At 44.7% G+C, this 23,269-nt stretch overlaps 1 protein-coding gene across 2 annotated transcripts in view; it reads left to right on the forward strand.

The window, feature by feature from the left end:
- The window catches only part of DPY19L4 (dpy-19 like 4), a 516,401-nt gene that overhangs the window by 488,887 nt on the left and 4,245 nt on the right, over positions 1 to 23,269 (forward strand). For both annotated transcript variants that reach the window (XM_069220490.1, XM_069220491.1), the window contains exon 18: positions 2,347 to 2,505. In XM_069220490.1, the coding sequence (XP_069076591.1) occupies positions 2,347 to 2,505 (159 nt within the window). The remainder of the gene's footprint in view (positions 1 to 2,346; positions 2,506 to 23,269) is intronic.

Raw genomic sequence — 23,269 nt, forward strand, 5'->3', positions numbered from 1 at the left:
CTGCCTACATTTTACCCACCCTCACATGACGAGGAGAGACTCCACCGCCTCCACCCAAAAAGAGTGTTGGCGTTCTACCTTGATTTCACTAAAGACTTCAGGGTGGACGATCAACTCTTTGTAGGATATGTGGGGGTGAAGAAAGGAAAGGCGGTGCAAAAGAGAACCATCTCACGATGGGTCCTCCTATGCATCAAAATGTGCTACGCTTTGGTAAAGATGTGACCCCCAGAGGGCTTACGAGCTCACTCAACCAGAGCAACTGCAGCTACCACAGCGTTAACACAAGGCGTTCCAGTCCTGGATATCTGTCAGGCAGCCAGGTTGGCATCTCTGCACACGTTCACCAAGCACTGCTGACTGGACAGTCAGGTCCGTAGGGACGGCTACTTTGGTCGTTCGGTCCTACAGGACTTCCTGGTGTGTTCCGCAGATGGTATTGCTCGGGGATCTATTTAAAAGGTAAGGAATCTCCACCTAAAAGTCTCTAACAAATTTACAATTTACTTACCTTTGGGAACGATATATCGGGTAGAGACATATTCTAGTTGCAGATTCCTTACCAACCCGCACATCCACCCCGCTCTGCGAACTGATTTCTAGGGGCAGGAACTTTCCTCAAAGGGCCCTAGTTTTGTCGCACCACTATCAGTGTTCTTCATGGCTCCGCGCTTTTGTTGTGAAAAGAAACTGACGTCAGTGCGCTAGAGTGTAGCCTATATATGACTGTGATGTCCTCACAGCGAACATGACACCACTGACGCCCGCGGAGTCGACCGATGCCACCTAACTGTGCACAGAGGTACTGCTCGAAGAAAGTCTCCGGATCCAGTCTGAGGCATGGGGAATTCAAAAGGTAAGGAATCTGCAACTAGAATACGTCTCTATCAGATATATCATTACCGAAGGTAAGTAACTTGTACTTTATTTTTTTAATTTACCGATCCCTAACCAATTGCAAACATTAATTAAAACATTGGACTCTGGGTAGGAAGCAACAGAGGGAGGGGTCGGGGCAGGAAGCAGCGGGGAGTGGACAGGGGAGGGAAAAGCACACTGGAGAGAGCGACACAGGACAGGGAGAAGCAAACAAGCGAGGTAGAGCATCAAGGAGCAGTTGGGAAAAGAAGAAAAGCACAAGAAAAGCACAACATGGAGCACAGGTTAGCAGAGAACAGGGATGATAGAGAACAGCCTGGGGTACAGGGTGTAGAGGAGCACACGAAGAAGACAACTGAAAAACACATGCAATCTCATGGAGTGCTTAAACAAAAAGAAAAACTAGGTTCCTAAACGTGAGCGTGGAAGACACATGTAAAGAAACTGTACTCCAAGGAGGAGCAATCAAAAGATGGACATTCAATAAAAATCCATCAAATAAGAAGCAAGCAACTTGTCACCAGTGGTAAACAATGGGCAGGCTTTAGGCCCTCTGTAAATTCTTGGCCTGTGATAATAGGTCTTTTTCTTTCAGACCTGTGTGGATTTTCTAGTAGGCTCGACCCAAAAATCTTATAGTCTCAGCTATTGGTGTTTTCTGTGGACTGGACTCCAGTCCATTGTTTTTATGGCAACTATGCAACTGTAGACAGAGACCACCTGCATGCAGATCAGTCTGGAACCTGCTCCATTAGGAACAGGCCAGTCCATCCTCTAGAGGAGAACACAAGGCAGCCTAGGCCTATCTTGAGTCCAGTGGCAAATTGAAAACGAGACTTACTTCTCAGCATATCCTGTCGCCCATATGGCATTTTACTTAGAAAGCCAAAATTTTGAGCAGTGGAACGCTTTAGTTAATTAATATCAGACACTAGTAATAACTTGACGTGCACTACGGGCCATTGGTTCTTGCGCACTAGGCCACAAGCTGAGAGGAATGAAAGTCCTCCACCCATCAAATATATTTATTTATGTATTTATTTTGGTTTTCTCAAAATACAGCCTGTCCTGATCCAGAAACTCCTCCATATGTTTTGCAACATGTTTTTGTTCCTGTGCATTCTTTAATACCTTAGACTATGTTTGATCACGTGTGAAAATTATGTACATATGTTAACTCACCCACATGTAGTTTTGAACTGTGATTTAAAGATAGTAATCGGGAAGTATCATATATGAAAGCAGACTTCTTACCCAAAATGTTTGCTGCCTACAAATCTTTGTAGTATTTTACTCGACTCCCTGAAAAAAAAAATTACCAATAGTTGTATATGTGCACATTTCCCTAAAAAATATGGCATTGTTGCAAGTTAACGTTTAGAGAAAGATTTATCTCTTTTAACACATTTAAAGATATAGCCATTGGAGGTGTTGGTAAGTCATGGTGGTGTTGTTTTCAATTTGCAGGTTTATCAAATCTACAGCATGAGGTCTGCAGAGGATATATACAAAATACTGACATCATATAAAGCCAATTATATGGTTATTGAAGATTCTATCTGCAGCGAGATGGCCACGGCGAGAGGCTGCCGCGTTAAGGATTTATTGGATATCGCTAATGGTCATGTACGTAGTACGTTCAAAGCCGACTGGGCATGGTTTCCTAAAAATGTCGCATGCTGTAATCTAAAGTGAATCTAAACCACAAGATAGCCTGAGCACGGCCCCTGGCCTGGCTTCAAATTGCCTGTCTAACTCGGAATAAACTGCTAGCACTTCTGAAAACCTCTCCCTTGTAAGCAAAATGTGCTAAGCATAAACAATCACTTAAATGGCAGCCACTTTGTCATTGTTAGGGACTTAGCGCCATTGTAAAACTTTGGATGCTTCTCCCTGATTTGTCCACGGTGAAGAACAGCTGCCCCAGCTCGTGCACACATGATGTCGTCACTGCCAGCTTCCATCTTCCAGCCAATGACCCTGGCCGCCCCAGGTATGAGCAGGGAGGCTGCCGGAGGCCTCTGCATGTAACCAGGCTGTCAATTTGCAGAGTGGCACATAATCTGCCTGTTTTCCCAAGGGGCCTCATCGTTTTGTCATTAAATGCTGTATTTGGATTCTTTAAACACTTTAACATTTTCTGACTCTGTTGTCCATATACGTCCTGCCGCTAAAATATTTATAGGGGGTGATTTACTGATACCTTAATGCAGCAGTTGTAAAAATGGTGATGTCATGAGGGATCCCTAAAAACCTACATACGGGGTCCCCGAGTGATGTACACTGATTTCGGGCCGTGTGCAGCGCCATCAGAGAGATCAGTTTTGCTGGATTGTTAATCTTACATTGCAGTTTGCGTGCCATTTATATAATTTTGGAACGTGTGTGATTTAACAATTCCGATGACTGATCTTTTGTGGTTTTAATAGCTGAGTGTTAAATCATTTTACTGCAACCCTTCTTTCATTGCAGGATTCGATTTGATCTCATTCGTAAACTCGTAGCAGCATTACACTGCCTCGGGGGGGTGCAGAATTGTTTTACAAGATGCATTAACAAACGCAACAATTAATAGTTTACTAAAGAGAGTTGTAAAAAATAAAAAAGTGTGCAATGGACTATGATCAGAGTCAAAGGTCATATGTTGTCATTGGACAAGTAGCGCCAGTATTGTCGTCCCTATGATTGTAGCAAAACAATGCTGCTGTTTCTGTTTAAAAAAAAAGCTCCATCTTAGTCTCTCAGGGAAAAAGTCCGGTTCAATATCACCTGCCTACATTACTGTCAAACAGACCGGTGGTTTCTGTGTCTCCAGAGATGAAGTGTAATGACCTGTGTGTTATCGAAATGAATTGTCTAAGCATGTATAGCAGATTGGTGATGTGCGACTGCACGGGTATACACTTGATCATGGTATCTACATGTGTTTGAGTAGACTGACTTATACTGGATTCATAAATGTCACGCGGTAGATGTTTCAAAATTGGATATGGCTTTTACACCTCTGAATTAATTTGTTAAAATACAATTGACATAATGTTCCAGGTTTCTATGTAGTACAGGAAAATGATCAGATATTGTTTTTGACAGAAAGTTGTAGTAAGCACCACACATAAATTTGCCTTATGAAATACAGCTTTATTTCAGATAGTGCATACAAGGATATCACAGCCCCAGCAGCTCATCTACAACTGCTACCACCGGGCTCGATCCCTCTTTACATAGATCTAATCACCACTTTCAGAATTCCATTTAAACTTTCTATATAAAGGAACTTACATCCAATAGTGCACCTCTCTTTTCCATGAAACAAAATTAAAACTAAATGAAACTTACTACAACTAGAGAACACTGACTATTCCTCTTTTACCAAAACAAAAGCTCCATGCACATACATAGTTTTCCATATTATTTGGTTCCCTAATAATCCTTCTAAAGTTACTGGTTCTACTACTGCAAGTCACTGCATTCTCTGATCTCTCCTCACACACCCCATTCATGTAATCCTCCCCTTATTCCAACTCCAAAGCACTTTCTTCCTGTACCACACTGTCATCCACACCTCCTTATTCCCCCGTTCCACTTCCAGCTACCAGTACTTGTACAACACTTGTTTACTTTCGGCTTCTTTACCACCGTCATGTCTCTTATCCTTACCATGTCTTGCAAGGGCCAAGCGACTGATGTGACAGATATTCCCATTGTCCATCTCCACAGTATTTCTCATTACTCTTACCACTTCTTTGGGCTCGCTAAATCCACTCACTTTTGGATACCTTCCTTCCTGACTTCTTTATCACCCATTGACCTTTTTCCAAATGCACCTCTTTGGTTTTGTGCTTAATATCGAAATGCTGTTTGTTTCTTTCCTGTGAAACCAAAATGCATCTTCTTACATTCTCAACTTCCCAATCAACTTTCTTACTTTTCTTCATCTAACCAGGATTTGCCTTAGAATGAGGTACACGTCCTCTCATCAATCCAAACGGACTCTAATCCACTGCCTCATGCAGTGTCATTGTGTGTGTCCACACCATTCTCTTCAATGCAAACTCATTATTCTTTTTACCTTTATTAGCCAACTGAATAATACCTTTCACCACTCTATTTGACTTTCCCTCAACAGCATTTCCCCTGGGATGGCACAGTGCAGTAAACTTCTGATCTATACCTGCAAACTTTACAAAATATTTCATCTCCTCCGACCTGAACTGCACTCCGTTGTCAGTCAATATAGATGCCAGAAAACCTTCCCTTAGAAAGACTAACCTCCGGGAACGTAATGACTGTACTTGTGTCAACTTTACTCACCACTTCCAACTAATTCCACTTGGAAAACAAATCTACTAAGACAATACTGTACTTAGATGTTCCATCAGGCCATGCAACAGGCCCCATAATATCTAAAGCTATGTACTTCCAAGGTAACTTAGGACATCCCAAAGAAGACAACAGGGTATTCAGGGTCTTCTGATATTTGTCTGCATTCTCACGGTCCATGCATGTTCTGACAAACCTTGATTTCCAAACACCCTTGGCCACCAGTAAAACATCTTTATATTGTGTTTGGTACTCGTAATCCAGGATGCCCTTCATGACCAATAGAAATATTTTTTTTCTCTCAATGCAGTAGAAGGAATAATTGTCTCCCACGACACATAAATCCATAATTTATACTCCATTTGTCCCGCACTCCCCAAAAAGCTTTAATTTCTCCCTTGCACTCATTCCTATGCACGTTTCAACCATTCCAACTATTCCTATGCACGTCTAACCATTCACAGTTGTATCCTTCACCAACTTTAATGCCTTGTCTGTACTGTATGCTTCTGTCCACTCTTCTTTTTGTACACTGCTTTTTTCCTCATTAGCAAAAATACTGGCTATTGAGAATTCATTCCATGGATCCTGATCTACTTCCTTGAGCGGTAAGGACAATCTACTTCAGAAATCAACTGTTGCATTTTTAACACCTGGAGCATATTGTACGTCGTATACAAAATCCTGCATTCTCATGGAAAGCAGTGCAATTCTTGCTGACACTCTAAACAATCCTTCCGTGGTCAGCAGTTTGGTCAAAAACTTGTGGTCAGACGGTGCAGTAAATTTTCTACCCCAAAATAATTTCCAGAAATGCTCCATGGCCCATGCACGCACTAGTGTCTCCCTTTCTATCACTGAGTATTTTTCCTCCAGGGGTGACAGAGAGCGAGGCACAAATGTAATTACCAATTCATTACACTGATAATTTTTCTGGGATAACACACACACCCTAATCCCGACCCACTGGCGTCGGTAGTAACATGTGTCTCCTTGAGGATCAAATCCCTGTAAGGTAGAAGCATTAGCATTGGCATGCTTAATTTCTTCAACGGACTTCTGGCAACCTCAGTCCAATCAAATTGGACTTTGTGTCTCATCACTAACCATATTTGATGAGTTTTCTGTGAAAAACTTTCTACAAATTTTGAGTGAAACTGGGCTAACCCGAGGAATAATCTTAACTCTTCTTTGTTCTTAGGAGCTGAGCTTTCACAAGTTTTGTCTGACCTCGTGACCTAGATATGTAGCATTCTTTTCTGCAAACCTGCATTTAGACTTTCCTCAGGCAAACCGTTTTCTTTCAGAATGCTAAGTATATTTCTCAAAATTTTGTCATGATGGTTTTTTGTTCCTTCCCCTTATCAAAATGTTGTCTTGGAAGAAAACAACCTCTGGTATATGCCCAAACAACTGTGACATTAATCTTTGAAACACCGCTGCAGCCAGTCCAAGTGCCATGCGCTTGAGTTGGAAACAGCCGAAGGGTGTTCAAAATGTAGTAAAAGTGCCTGCTTTTGGAATCCAACATCACGTGATGGTATGCTGCAGACAAATCTAACATCGAAAACCACCTCCCTTGTCTCGTGTCAAGCCTTGGAAATGGAAACTGATCTGCTAGTATGTTTCCTTTCAGCCATTTCAGATCCACGCACAAACAAACCTTGCCATTGGCATTAATGGCAACCACCAATGGAAAAACCCACTTGGATGCCTCCACTGGCTCAATGATGTTCAATTCCAACAATTTGTCCAATTGCTGCTTCACCTAATCCATAACAATAAGTAGAATAGTGCGTGCCTTGGGTACTTTTGGTATGGCCTCTTCTTTCATTCATATTTGGTGTGTGAAACCCTTAGTTCTCCCCATTTTACCACTGAAAACTGTGGGAACCTCTTGTAGGGCCCACTTCTTTGTGCCTTTCTCTTCACATGCTGCTAAAACGTGTTCCTTGCTGTTGGCGTCTAGGATCATATTTAAGCTTTTCTGTTCTGTCCTCCCAAGTACTGAGGGTCCTTCCTTAGCAATATACAATTTAAAAGAAGCATGTCTGTCTTTAAACCTGAATAATAATTGTCAGAACCCTACTCTGGCTATTCTTTCCCCTGTATAGCTTTCTGGCGAGATATTCGAAGGTTCCACTTGCTTGCCTATTTTGTCAATAAAATGCTTCTCCCTTACATACTCAGCAATAATAGCATATGGAGACCCTAAGTCTGCAGCTACCTGTAAAGGTACGCCTCCAAAAGTAACCCAACACAAAGGTTTACTAGATCCTTCTACAGCAATGTTCAGCACCACCTTTCTACAGTATGTACCACAGCCTTCACCTTAGTATCATCACTCACTTCTGATGAGTCATCCTCCTCACTCTCTTACACATGCTTCTTTTGTTGCTGTGAAACTTTTCTTCTTTTGCTTTCTCTTGCACACCGTGGCATAGTGACCTATTATGCCACACTCTAAACACTTGGCTGCTTTTGCCGGATACCTGTCAAATCTTGCTGATTGTGACATACTGCCACATCTCTACCACAAAATGTTAAGGTTATTTCCTCGTTTCCAAATGTCTCCTCTTCTCTATTCGCCTTCTGAATATTGCAGTTTCCACTGCTCGGTCTATTCTTCTGTTGGCTGTCTGAGATCATCGCAACAGAGTCAATCGCCTTCTTCTCCTGTGATAGTGTAGCTTTAGCACAACAATCAGACAATTCTGTTTTGTTTTTTGTCCTTTTTTTTTTAATGGCTATAATGTCTTTACGGTTGGCTTCTTTAAACCAGAGCTTGTCCTGAATGCCCTTATTCCTTGTATACATAATGATCTGATCGCGCACTAACTCATCGTGTGAATTGCCAAACTTGCACAAGATCGAAGGGCAGACACGTAACTCTCAATGGTTTTGTGTTACCCTTGCTTCCTATGAAAAAATGCAGGTCTTGTAACCGCTATGCATACCACAGGAGTGAAATGATTATTAAGGTCTAAGATCGCGTTTTTAAATATATCCTGATCACCCCCAATTCTATCAAGTTTCTGCAATTGATTGTATATGCGTAACCCTTCAGGTCCCAAACAATAAAGATACTTTTTTCCTTTTTGCTGATAATGTACCACTAATTGCTTGCAATATAATTCCGGAAATATTTCCTCCATTCATCCCATTGGACTGCTGGTCCACCAGCTCCTTTGGTGAATTTAAATGTAAAGGGTTTCCACCCCCATTACCTGCTGCCGCCCAAAAAATTGCCAACACAAATGCCAAAAACAAAGGAATTTACTTTAGACTGTTATTTCCCTACTGTGACTGCATACATCTTTGTTTGTTCCGAAAATGATTGCCTGCATTGCGCGCTGTACTCCAGTGATGTTCCCTGAGCCTGCATGTGAGTAGGTACACACACAGTGTCATTTCCAAAACTTCCCCTAAATGGTCACACATAACGTGACCTTATGTGCGCTTTGCCCTTTAAGGCAGACAAGGACGCGCTGACATGTATCGTCAAACAAAACAGCTGACATGAGGAGTGCACACTGATCACAGCGCGTTAACATGCAGCCTTCAAAAGACTTCTCGTGCTGTGCACCATTGAAATGGCCGTAGCACAGTAAATTGGAATAAGCGTGCGCTGTACTCGCACAGATGTAGACCGCTAGTGAACCATCGTTGTGGGCAACACCTTAAAAGTTCCTAATTATACACACAACGAAATCAGTTGCGATGTTCAGAATAAACGTTTATCCAAAACTCTCCGTTGTGTCCAAAGTACACAAAGAACAATGCTGTCTGTTTCGTCCACTCCCGCTCGTCGCCAAATTGTGTAGTAAGCACCACACATAAAGTTGCCTTATAAAATACAGCTTTATTTAAGATAAGACATACAAGGATGCCACAGTCCCGTCGGCTCTTCTTCAGAACTGCCCCAACCAGATTCGATCCCTCTTTATACACCACATACATAATTCTACTTAAACATTCTATTTAAAGGAACTTAAACCCAGTACTACCAAAATCTTCAACTCCTTTCAGGAGAGAGTTAGAATTATCACCATGATGTAAGAGACAACTATTTTAATCATTCTTGAACCATAGTAGAATGCATCAGAATGCAGCACTTACTGACCACCTTATATTACATTAAACGTTATTGGGTGGAAGAACGGGAAACTTCCTTCCCACTCTGTAGCGCTAGACAAGTGTGGATTCGTCCTGGGTGGAGAAGTTTAACATTTGACTATATTGGAAAAAACGTTAAGAAGGCAAATGTGCAGAAAGGAAGGCAATACTCTGATCATTAGATGATAAGACAACATGATTATTTTAACTGACTTTAATTTTAATGGAGGTGCGGGGTTTCTGATGGATACTTCTACCTCTAGATGCTTCACAGTTTGATTGTCCCAGGTGTCAAACTTGATAAAATAGCTTTCTGCACCGATAGGAGGCGCTGGCTCCATCTTGGGGCCAAAAAACTACCTCTGTGACATCACTGGAGTCATAAATGGCCCCATAGGTGTGACCTGTCATCGGTTTCCATTTTGACGCACCGTCAACACGGTACTTATGCTTTCTCTCCCCAGCTATTAACACTTTTTCACTCAGTGATATTTTGTTTTCTTAAGCATTTTAATGAGCAGTGTCGATACCTATACACTACACCGACGCTTTTGGCACGGTACAACTACTCTTCATTCAGCAGGCTTATCATAGCCCTCGTTACCTGCACTACAATTGATTTACTCTTCGTGAGCCACATTTGTGCTTCATCCTTTACATGAACCTTCAGGACTCTCATTTGTTTCTCTTCATCCTCATGGGTCCATATAGCTGAAGCCTTGACAAAGTCTTGAAGACAAAACACGTGTCGGCTGTTTTGCTGTTTTGGATTTGTATCATTTGGTCATCTAACTGGAAGTCTGACCTTTTGCTTTCACCTACAATAAATATCCTGTGACACCTACTTACCTGGACTACGACTCAATCCTTGAATCACCACTTGGATATACTACATGAACACTACACGTTGGGTGTGCCCTGGCCCTTTTGCTCTTTTTCTTTAGGTATCCACTCACTTTCCAGTATGTGAACCCTTTCCACCTGAGGTGGCAGGTGTTTGGCTAGCCTGGCACCCATTACGAACATTTGCGCAAGAAAACGACTACTTCTGTTGGACATTTATTAAAACATCTGTTGATGTGCAAGCACCTTTGGCATTCTCCACCTGTTTTCGTTTTCATTTCAGGGATTAACATTTGTGTTGATGCTGGTGGGATGTACCCATGCTCCTTTCACCCCCTTTCTGTTTTTGCCTCCTATTACTCAGGCTTCCACTCCAATGCCTATGCCAGTTACTACTTCTGTTCTGACCCTCTTGGCCTATGCCACCCTGTCTTATTATTCATATGGGGGTACACACCATCCGTGCCAGCTATATATTGCTGGCATGCCACCGGTGGTCTTCCACCCACAGACACCTGTTCCAGATCCTTTGCACTTTATGGCTCTTCCCACCCCTGTTCATAGCTCCAAGTGAGAAGCATAACATCTAATGGAGGGAGGTTGTTTATTATTTTGAAAGAGATTCCCACCCTCTAGAGGATCCCAGACCAAACACAGAGAACAAACTTGTTTTCCATGGACCTGGACTTTGCCAGTCTCCCAGATGCTAGTGCCCTTCACATCTCCCCTTAGTGGGAGTTATTTTCTCCCAAAGGCCTCCTTCAACCACAAGTTACCTGTTATCATTTTATGCGTAAAATGGCAAAAGTCCTAGCATTTACCCTCCGTTCCGTAGAGACTAAGTCCAGTATACTAACAGATAGTTGCTTACTTGCCAGGAGGAGGAGGTATAGGTCGGCTCTCGGTGACCTAGCTTGTTTGTCATTACATCCTTCACCAGTCTGGTTGTTCAGGTATCTTGTTCATCGAAAGCTGTCCCCTACCACCCCCTCACATCAGAGACATAAAAAGGTCAGTTTGCCAAACAAGTCCATTTCAGCAGGGAGTATGGAGCTTAAGTCTCTAAATGCCACTTGCTTGATAGGCCGAAACTCCCAAGCACTATGGGATATGATGCAGTTGGTCACTCCAAATCTACCAGGCCATCACCAATAGCACTTCACAAAGCTGGTGAGAGACAGACAGGCGGAGGCCCAACAAGGGATTCAATCTGGCCACGTCTGTTGCACTTAGGCACCATGCTCGATTGTGGAACTTTGGATTCTCCTTCCACATCCAGCCCCCATTTTTGGATCTTCCATTTGATGGCTCCTGCCTCTGCAGGACAAAAGAAGATATGGCACTGGCGAGGCTTAGGGAAAGCAAAGCCACTGCATGGTTGCTGGGTTTACAAGCACAGCAACTGGACTAGCGTCAGTTCTCAAAGTTTAGGGCTTTTAGCAGTCTTATTCTTTCAGGGAAAACAGCACCTAAGCTCTCAAGTGCAGCAATAAAACCCATTGCAGAGGCAATATCTGCTAGAGAATTCTAGCTGCAGATTCCTCACTGTAGAATAGTCTGTAGGCATCAGAATGGATGCAGAAGATTTTTAAACGGTACTCCTGCATGCTGGTAAGCAGCGTCATTTGGTTCCATGTGGCATTGTCGGCAGCGTCCATGACAGAAGTGATGTCTGGCACCACTTTGGCGCACCAACGTCTGTTCTTTCCTTTCCGCGACAGATAGTGCTGATCTGTTCTGAGGTACCCATAGTCACCTTTTGACTGCTTTTTTTTGACGTTTTGTCTACCTTTCTTGAGATTTTCTCCTGTTGTGAAGGTATGTCCCTCAAGAAACCGGCTACTTTCAAACCATGTGGGGCCTGTCACAGGAAAATGTCAGTGACAGATCCTCACTTGATGTGTTTGTGGTACTTGGAGTGGGGGGACGACTCCAAGACCTGCAAGGACTGCTGTGCTATGCATCCCAAGACGCTGAGGGAGTGGTCCCTCGAGCTCCTCACTGTGCGACATCTGTCAACTCTGCGACACTCGAGGTCCCGTTCTTGCAGAAGGTCCCAGGACCCAACGCAGAACCCTTCCTGACATTCGTCGTCTCGTTCGGAAAAGTCCCACAAGCATAAAAAGTCGAAGAGATTTGTGACTTTGCATTGTCCATCGAAGTCTTCCGACAATACATGGTAGCATCCGGCACTCCATTGCCCCGCTAGTTGGTGGAACCTGAATCGAGGTCCGCTCAGCACTTCCCTGATTTTCCCAGAGTGACCCCCATCCAGCTAAAAGAGTTTTAGGAGACCATGCACCTCATATTTGGTTGGCCTCCCCCGTCCGGAGCACCTTTGCGCCCATAGGTTCAGGAGGGGCCCCTATTGAATCCACGCCATTGATTTGCCCTCTGTACCATTTGGACCCCACATATTCCTTGCTGGATCTGGAGCCTTAGGCAAGACCTTCCTTGGTGCCCGCACCAGCGCCGACACCCCAGGCGCTCCTGATTCTCTACCCCCTCCACCAATTGTTATTCCCAACTCTGACACGAAGCCTGATCGTCGTCGCCAGACACCAACTCTGGTGCTGACTGTGTCCATGCTTCCTGGAACGGAGCCAGTGCCTCATTCATTTGACAGGCCTGGAGAGGGAGATGAATGAGAGGGCTTTCTGGTCCTTTTTGGTTACAAGCTCCCTGAAGAAGACAGGGCAACTTGTATGAGGAACTCGAAGTGGGTTAGACACCTCACAGGTCACTGGTCTCTCCTCCTACTTTGGCTGTCGATGAGGGGGCCTGTTTTACAATGATGGTGCATAGAGCAGCTGAGGTCTTGGACCTTCCATAGCCCATAATGGGGTTCAAGACAAATGTCTTGATGTAGGTGCTTCACCTGGGAGTTTTCCCTTTTGAACCCCTTCTCTACTTCAATGAAGCCCTTACAATTTATTTTACTCGGCCCTGGTCCAAACCCTGCACAGGGGCTCATGTGCATAGGACGATAGCCTGCTGCCATCACACTGCTCCTAGGGATCCCAGTTTTCTTACCCAGCACCCCACCCCATAGAGCTTTGTGGTCAAAGCCTCCAGGTCCAGGATTAACCCCGGTGTGTGACCTGCCATTCCTATGGATAGGGAGCCTAAGAGGCTGGCGACTTTGGTAGGAGAATGTTCTTTTCCGCCAGTCTAGCACTGCGGTTGGTGAACACCACATGCTTCTTAGGCCGTTACTTCAATACAATATGGGACTCGGTTAAGCAAGTGCTGTCCATGATCACGGAGGAGAGCCGAGCCACACTCACCCAGGCTATTGCTGATGGGTGAGATGCAGCAAAGTTCACCATACAGTGTGGACTCAACACGACCAACTCACTGGGCAGAGCTGTTTCTTTGACACTGGCCTTGCGGCACCATGCCTGGCTCATAACAGCTGTTTTTTCAGTGCATGTCCAGTCGTCCCTCATGGACATGCCCTTTGATGGCACTCTTCTCTTTTGAGAGAAGGCAGATTCAGAGCTGTAGTGCTTTAAGGACAGCAGAGCTATGGCCAGGTCGTTGGGTTTGTCTGCAGCTGCTCCGCCTTCTGCCCCTCCAACTGCGCCCATACCTTCACAGCCACCATGACCCAAAGACTTTCCTGCCTTTTTGTGGCTGAGGGTGCAAGTCCCACAGACAGCATGGGACAGGCAGCCAGTGGTCAAGTCAGTCCACCTAACCCCCCCTCCCAACCCTCTCCTCAGGCAGCCACCACCTCCAAAACCTCTCTTTAATTTATTCTTCAGCCATCATGGGAATCCAGTGAGAGGCAGGATATGCCATCACCTGTCCCACTGGCGGTCAGTGACATCAAGACCGCTGGGTTCTCCAGATCGCCTAAAGGGGCCACACTCTACCCTTTGTGACTACCACCCATGCCAGACACTTACATTTGGTTTATGGAGGACCATCTCTCCTTGCCCCATCAAGAAGTGCAGGCTCTCTTGGCCAAGGGAGCCATAGAGAAGGTGCCTGCATCAGTAGTAGGCTGTGATTGTTATTCCTCCCATTTTCTGGATGCCAAAGTAGGACAGAGGACTTCGTCCTATCCTCTACCTGCACCTTCTCAACCTCTTCTTGAAGAAAGAGAAATTAAAAATGCTCATGCTAGCCCTAGTTCTGTCTGCCCTCGACCTGGGACACTAAATGGTAGTGTTGGACTTACAGGAAGCATATTTTCACATTTCTGTCCTGCCTGCCCACAGACGTTACCTGCGGTTCGCGTTGGGTCAAGAAGTCTTTGTTTGCTGTGCTCCCATTCGGCTTTACCAGCACTCCTCGGTGTTCCCGAAGGTGATGGCGGGTGTTGCAGCTCATCTGCAGAGGTCGAGGGTGAGTCTTTTCCCTACATCAACGATTGGCTATTGAAGGCAGGCTAGACCCAGGCAGTCATCTCCCACCCTCAGACTACAGCAAACCTCCTGCACTCGCTGGGGTCGACTGTCAGCATGCCAAATGTTGCACCTATCTCCCTCTTAGAAGCTCCTTTTCATTGGAGTCGTTCTGGACACGGTCAATTTCTGACCTATCCTCCCAAGCGGTGAGTCCAGGATATAAAGGCTATGGTTCCGTTGGTTCAGCCTCTATCCTGGATTTTGGTGAGACTGACTCTGAGGCTGTTGGGCCTGATGTCCTCCTGCATCCTGCTGGACATAAATGCCCGATAGCACATGCAGGCTTTGCAGTGAGACCTGAAGTCCCAGCAGGCACAGCTTTAGGGAACTCTCTCTGACATGTTCCAGATCTCTGATGGAACCGCAAAAGATCTGCATTGGTGGTTAACGAACTGCGATTGGGTCAGTGGTAGACCCGCTCTTCCTCCCACAGCTGGAGCTGACTGTAATGACAGATGCATCACTCCGGGTCTGGAATGGCCACCTAGGAAAAGTGGAGATCAGAAGCCTCTGGTCTCTGGCAGAGTCTGAGCTCCACATCAATCTATTGCAGCTCTGGCAGATTTGCTTTGCACTGAAAGCCTTTGTTCCTTCCATCAAAAGAAGACTGGTGCAGGTGTTCACTGACAACACCACCACCATATGGTATTGCAACAAACAGAGCAGGGTTGGTTAGTGGACCCTTTGTCAAGAGGCCCTGCGTCTCAGGACATGGCTGATTGGTGATTCAACACCTGGCAGGCTGTGTGAGCGCCAGAGCAGACAAACTCAGTTGCAGATGCCTAGGAGATCACCAATGGTGTCTCCATTCGGATGTGGTGCAAGGTCTTTTTTAGCAGTGGGGAGAACCTTGGTTAGATCTGTTTGCCACTGCCGAGAACGTGCAATGTCAGCAGTTTTGCGCACTGGAGTTTCCAAGGCGACACTCGCTCAGAGATTCTTTTCATCTTGAGTGGAGTTCCAGCCTCCTATACACCCTTCTGCCAATACCACTGCTGCCCAGAGTTTTCAAGAATATTAGGAACAGCCGGGCTCAAGTTATTCTTGTGGCTCACAACTGGGCATAGAGATTTTGGTATCCTGAGCTGTTGTGCCTGACCATCAGTCCTCCAGTCAGGCTGCCTCTTCAATATGATCTTCTGTTGCAGCAACAAGGAAGGCTTCTGCACCCAACCCAGCACACCCTCTACTTTCATGCGTGGAGTTTGAGCGTCGACAGTTGACAGCTTTTGACCTTCCTGCTGAAGTCTGTGACTGTATTCTGGCAGCCAGGCACCCCTCCAAGTCTGTATATGCCTGCCGTTGGGACATGTGTGTGCCATTGTGTGACTCCCACAGTGTTGATCCCTTTCTGTACCTTTATCAAAATTCTCTTGTTCACATTGTCCTTGGCCCAGCACAGCTCTGCTGTGGGCACAAATAAAGGTTACTTTTCTACCATCTTGGCATTCTTGCGGTTGCTGGACCAACCTTCCGTCTTTAAGTCACCTGTTGTGGCAAGGTTCCTTAAAGGCCTGCAACATGTTTCCACCTACGCCCTTCATCATACCTCAGTGGGACCTCAACCTGGTCCTCCCGTTCCCATTTGAGTGCCATTTGAACCTCTACACAATTGTCCTCTGAGGCTCCTGACTATAAAAACTGCTTTTTGAGAGGCCATAACATCATCAGGGAGGCTCAGTGAACTGCATGCGCGCATTCCTTCTACCACCTTTTATTCGGACAAGCTGGTTCTCCGAATACGTGCCTCCTTCCTTCTAAAAGTTGTGACCGCTTTCCATTTATGCCAGAGCATCACCTTGCCTACCTTCTTGGTTCTGCCGATTTCAGACAGAGAGGAGGGGAGACTCCACCGTCTGGACCCAAAAAGAGTGTTGTCATTCTACGATGACTGCATGACAGAATTCCAAGTGGAAAATCAACTCTTCATGTGTTATGTGGAAGCAATAAACAGGGACGACAGTACAGAAAAGGACCATCTCTCAATGAATTGCACCATGCACTAAGATCTGCTATGATTGGGCCAAGAAGCAATCCCCCAAGGGCTTGCAGACTCATTTCACCAGAACCAAGGCTGCGACCACTGTGTTAGCTTGCGGTGTCCAAGTCTGGGACATCCGTCAGCAACGTTGGCCTCGCTGCACATGTTCATCAAGCACTACTGCCTGGACAGTCAGGTCTGTTGTGACAGGCAATTTGTCCGTTTAGCTCTGCTGGACTTTCTGATCTAATTGGTTTCACAGTCCCACCTCTGGGAGGTATTGCTTAGGTATATGTTCTAAGGTAAGGAATCAGTGGCTAGAAGTCTTTATTAGCTGAACAATTTGCTTATCTTCAGTAACACCTTATCGGGTAGAGGTTCTGTGAAGCCGCAGATTCCTTACCGACCCACCCATTCTTCCTACTCTGTGAAGCGATTATGGTGTAGAGCACACCCTCTTAAGAGCCTTAGGTTGTCACACCAGTAATCAGTGCTCATCGTGGCTCTGTGCTTCTGCTGTGGAAAGTCACGTAAATAACTGACATCAACATGCTGAGGTGGTCCTTGCATAGGTACCACATGTGTAATTTCTGGAGCTGATGACGCCACACGGAGCTGAACGACGCCATGTATTGAAATAAAGGGATACTGCTCGAAAATCCGGATCCAGTCTGACACCTAGGGATTGCTCTAAGGTAAGGAATCTGCGGCTAGATATAGTCTTTACCAGATAAGGCATTCCTCATTGGGGCTGTGGCAATGGTATAGGCCAGACCCTCTGTCTTCCTCCACTCTCTTCTTCTTCTTCCTCTCCCATGCCTCTGCAGGGAAGCAGCTCTAAGTCCTTCTTGTCTGAGCACAGGCACCTCCTGTGGTCAGACAAGCCCAGTGGTCACTGCTTATCTTTGGAGGTCAGGGATACCAGCTTTCCTCTTTGGATTTAAGGGATCTGAATAAAAACATAATGTTGGATCAATTTCCCTTACCAAAAATTAATGAGATTATATAATTAACTGAAGGGGTGGAATGGTTTACCACCTTCGACGTAACCTCAGTCTACCATCAGGTAGCTGTACATTCGGACAGCCATAGGCTTACTGCCTTCAGTACACCTTTTGGGTGTTACCAATCATGAGAGACACTTTTTACCTAGGATCTGCATAAACTTGTGACAAACATTTACATGGAACCCATTTAGACATCTACTAAAATGGGACAGGAAAATCCAGTATCGTGTTACTCAAAATACCAAGATCTTTAGATGAACAGAATAAATCTGTGATGAACAAATACAAACATGAGTAACTTAAATGGTCAGCCAGTATGTATAATTATTCATCCAATTATAATTCATTCCAAGAATCAAACCTATGAAAACAGTAAAAATCCACAGTCATGTGAATAGTGAAAGAGTTGCTCAGCATGACCCCAAATGAAAGAACCTAAACCCAAGAAAAGTAAAAGAAGTGACCAATGGTGAAACAAACAGTATATTGGTACAAATCAAAGGACAGCCAAATCAAATATATACTCTTCGAAAACACCAGAAAATGTATTTGGAATGTTTGTACAATCTTAGGTCTGTCTTTGAATATTTTTGACAACGTTTCGACCCTATGTCAGGTGTGGGGTTCTCATCAGGGTTAGATATGACCTGGGGAACTGAAGAATTGGGGACAATTAGTAACAGTCTCATGATGCAAAGAATCACAAGGAATTATAGAATGTATGTATACATATGGGTCAAGGTCTGTGGAGGCCTTAGGAAAATAAGGATGCAAGACCAATCTCCTGGTGTAATAATGTAAGGGATTGCTATCTGTATCCGAAAAATATACTGTGTAGGAAACTTGGTCTCTTTAATCAGCCTAAGACACATGAGCATGGTGCTGAGCATTGTAACTCACTAAGGAAAGTGTGAGAAATGTACATTCATACACACCGTATTGAGAAGCATATAAGGAGATGCTCCCGTCCCCCCAAAAAAGCTCTCATTGGGTGTGATGTGAGCAAAGTGCCCCATTTCTAACGACCAGTGACATAAGACATTCATAATGGTGTTAAGTGGCAACACTGTCAGAGTGTGTAAATGGAAAGATCTGGCACATTTGTCAAAAGTGTGTGTATTAAAGATGACTATTTACAGGGGTGGCAGCAAATGCGAAAAGTGAGATAACTACAGCTGGTAATGTGGCAAAGTAGTGAGCGTCGCGTCAGTGTCCAGACTGACATATTGCACCATAAATAAGGGCTGAACAAATAACAATTGTAGTATGTTATTGTGCCCAAGTGCTGCTGGTAGTTAGTGCATGTGCATGCTGTTGGTGTCAATTGGAGTGAAAGTACGCCAAAAAATTAACAAAATGGCATCAACTGCAGTCGCAATAGCATGGATACTCTTGCAATTACAGTTCATAATTCTGCTGGCTGACGTGCAGCATCATTGAAATCTAAATCACACAAGAGATAGTGGTGAGATGATGTCAGCTCGCTCCTATTTGTTAGTGCGGATGCACCCTGTTGAAGTACTGCACCGTCTGTATGTATCAAAAGTGGTGGCAATAAGGACAAAATCGCATCTGAGTGATAAAGGTAATAGGGAGCGGTCCAGTTATACAAATACTGTTAAAAAAAAAACGCTCACCTGTTGTAGACAGCAGTCATAGCGTACTGCAACTAGGTAAACCCCCAATCAGAGAATCCTACTGCAGGCGTGGAGATAGACAGAGCATAATTGTCAGTCGTGCCAGATACGGCTACTGCATCACCTATGTAGCGTCCTCGTATAGAGGGCATGGTTATGGCAATGGGAGTGTCTCAAATATAGCACATCTAGAATGTGACTTGGCAACATTGGTGGGCGTATTGGGGGAAGATAACGCTATGGGCAACGGTGTCCTCTAAATATATGGGCAGCAAGAAGAACCGAAAAGGAGCTATTGGTAATGAACAAGCATTTTATGAAAGACCCAAGGGTTGAAATATGGAACTGATTGCGCTCACCAGGCAATAAAGCTTGAAGGTGGTCCCACAAAAATTGAGCACAGTAGGCAAGGCAGGTGATGAGACATCTGTCCATAGCACAACGACACTTGATACAAATGTACCACATACTGAGGGGTTTGGAGCAAATAATAGTAATAATGTACAAGCAATTAACACTATAATAAATTTTAAAAAGTCACAATCTAAGCAGATAAAACATGTAATGAGAAATAATCAGCAAAAAAAACAATATAAGCACATATTAAAGGAGATCAGCAAGCGGCTAATCCTGGCCGGAATAGCAATTCTAAATGCACAATTGATTGGAGGAATCAAATCAGTCCATAAGGGTAATACATTTGTGCCACTCTTCCATTGAGTTTAGTCCTTGTCTAATGGAGTTACATTTGTCAATCCATTTTCACTTAAGTCTTTGGAGGATGTTGGATATATCTCCACCTCTTGGTGATAGAAGCACCTTTTCTATGACTTGCCGTCTCAGGTCCTCTGCTGTGTGCTATTTCTCTATTTAATGTTAGACCCGGGGTGCGTTTCAATCTTGCAGCGGATGTGGCTCCTTTGTTGACTTACCCTGGCTCTAATTTGTTGTGATGTCTGTTCAATGTATATCCTGGCACACGGGCACCATATACAGTAAATGCCGTTAGTAAATGCACAGTTTGTGTGATGTTTCAGCGTTATCTGGATGTTACAGTACACAAACGTTTTTGTGTTCTCCGTATGAAATGCAGTTTCCACACTTATAATGACGCTTGATAGGAGTGAGGCCCCATGAGGCTGGAATGGTTTCTGTGGATTTGGAAATACTGGTGTAGGATACACTAGTTGGTCTCTGATACTTTTCCCTCTCTTGTACTAAAAAAAAAAGGGGAGGTTCCTTAAATCCCCATTGTCTAAGTTCCTTAAAACTCTCCTTAGTGTTAAGGGTGGACCAATGTCTCTTTATGATCTGCACTATTTGTTTGTGTCTGGGCAGTATGTCATGACACATACCCTGGTCTGTATTATTTCGTCCCTTTGCCTTTACCATGCCCTTTTCAGATGTTTAGGGTGCCCTCTTCCTTTGAGCTTCTTACTGAAAATAGAGGCATCTTTGAAAAAATCCTCCTTCAAAGTGCAATACCTGTGTAGACTGAGAAATTGCTCAAATGGCAAACCATCTTTCGGTGCTCATGAATGGAAACTCTTGTACTGTAACAGTGTATTGCATTATATCAGTTTTCTGTATAATGATACAATGAGATAGTTGTCATATTTTTTTGAGCCTAAAAAAGGAAGACTGTGATGATTGATGCCTATTGTGCGTGAATTTGAGATATGGTTGACAGTCATTCAGATAATATGTAAACAATGTCAGTGTTTCTTCTGGACCTTTCCAGATCATGAAAATATCATCTATATAACTCTTCCAGCATTGAAAATTACCATGGTCTGGGTGGAGTATGGACATTATTGTTTTCAAACTGAGCAACATACAGGTTAGTTAAGTTTGGTGTAAAAATGGCTCCCATAGAAGTCCCAGAGCATTGTTAGTAAAAGTCACCATCAAAGAAATGCCTTTATTGTTTTTAGTTAGTGAGTTAAGTTAGTGCGAAGGTTTGCATTACATATCTGCAACTGACCTCTCTTCTTTTCAAGCTGGCACTTCATCCTGCTCTCTTAAAAGGCCTTGTGTGAAAGCAGATTTTTTTTTTCCAAACATGAAGATAAAGCTAGCGTGGGTACGTATTTGCTAATCAGATACACGTAATCTTCCTTGTTAATGACTAGGATCCGGAGGCCTCCAAAACGGCCCCCACTCCCCCCCCCACCAGGAATACATAGAGCGACAAGTTCTTATCGTTGGAAGAGGTTATTTTATTTTTAAAGACATATTTCAAAACATCTCATAACTCAACAAGCAAAACTGTTAATAGCAAGTGTAGCAAAGGGTAATCATTTAAGAAAACATTTTATTTACATGTTAACGAGAATTTCTTGTGACCGTAAATCAATCTGACAGGATCCCTTCCTGTCCTGAACCACCATTGGACCACACAGGTGACCCATGTCCCACCTGTATCCGTAGGAGGGGCGGTTACCCTGACTACACCGTACCTTGTCCTCATGTTTCGGATTCCGCCCCCCCTCCAAACACCAATCAGCCCTGGGGTGTAATGGGGGGAGCCAAGAGCTGAAGCCCCATGTTCCCCCTAGCGATCTGACTTTTCTTACCCCCTGATCTGGTGTATACATCCGCTGGTTGGCTCAGAACTTCAGGATCCCATCCCAGATGTCCTCCCGGGGGCCCCACCTTGGGGACCCCCTCCTATTGTTTCTAGTCACATTTATATCTCAATTTCCCAAACCTTACTTCCAAAAGCTGCTAATATAAAGGAGAGGGTGGGTGGGACAATCGCGGGTCGCTGCGCAGGTCCCGGCCGCCGCACACAGGTAAAGAAGGACTAGCCTTCTTGGGGGGGCTCTTAAATAGCCCCCCACTGGTATGCGGCGGCCGGATCCAGCCCCAGCGCGAACGTCGGCCCCACGACATGCCCCCTGCTAACTTCCGCCCCCAACACCTCACGAGGGCGGAAACGCGGCCGATTCCGTGGAAACCTGGTGAGAATGCAAAAGGAGAAGGGGGAGTGCCCCAGGGCCTTGGAGGCCCCGACCCCTAACGGGCCGCGCCCCCCCACTTCGGTGCAGGCGCTTTTCCCTTTGCAGCATTTACCTTCAGCAATATCTTGACGTTTGCTTTTCCTTTACAGACGCCACCTCATCATTGTTTGCTTTACCACTGAATTCTAGCCTTCACACTAATCTTCTGTACTAGTTGGCACTGTCTACTGTGGTAGAGCTTGGATTTGTCCTCCTTCGAGCCCAGGCTCTCTTCCTGCCATGAATACACTGCCCCAGGTTTGGGCGGGAAAGGTGTGCACATCAGTTGATCTCGTGGTAGATCACTCCTTTAGTCTGTGCACCTAGCCCCGCTGTTCAGCAGTGCTCTTTCCTCCAGTCTAAAGCTGCTCAGATGACTGGGTTTCAACCCCTCATCTTTCCCGTAGTGCATGTTCGGTTCTCGCTGGCGAGCTACTGGCTCAGTTAGAATTAGGTGAGACTTCATAGGGAAAAGAAGATGGGCACTCGAAAGCACTTTGTCATCTTTGTCCTCGGCGCATCCGAATGATGGCTTACACCTACAGGTGGGGGTCACACACTTTCCGCTGTAGTCAAATGCAGGGCGCTGTAAAGTCTGAGGTAGGTTAGACGTTTGAGTGCAATTGGAGGCGAAAGATAGCACTATGTGGGTGGATGAATACAGGTCTTACGGTCTTCCAGCAGACCACACTTTCTATAGCGCGTGCAGTTTGGAGGGTGATTTAGCCCAGCACAGTCCGTTAAAACAAGTTTAATTATTACGTAATGCCAGCAGTGCAAAAATATAAATTACAGTGTCTAATTACTATCTGCGCCCGAGGTAGAAAAAAATAACTCCGAGAAAGCGCGCATTGAGGGTCAAAGTGTGGCAGATTATACGGGGTGGCGTTACATGAGGCGGAGCTTGAAAAGTGGAGTGTCACTCAACTTTGACACTTAAATAAAAATCTGGCCACAGAAATTAGCAACTAGGTCAAATGCGACACTAATCTGTTCTAATTTACTTAATTGGTCCCACCAAAAAGGCAGCATTTTATAATAATTTACAGTGTTAAAACACCTAATTTCA

This window comes from Pleurodeles waltl, chromosome 2_2 (genome assembly GCF_031143425.1).
Source record: "Pleurodeles waltl isolate 20211129_DDA chromosome 2_2, aPleWal1.hap1.20221129, whole genome shotgun sequence".
NCBI classification, from domain to species: domain Eukaryota; kingdom Metazoa; phylum Chordata; class Amphibia; order Caudata; family Salamandridae; genus Pleurodeles; species Pleurodeles waltl.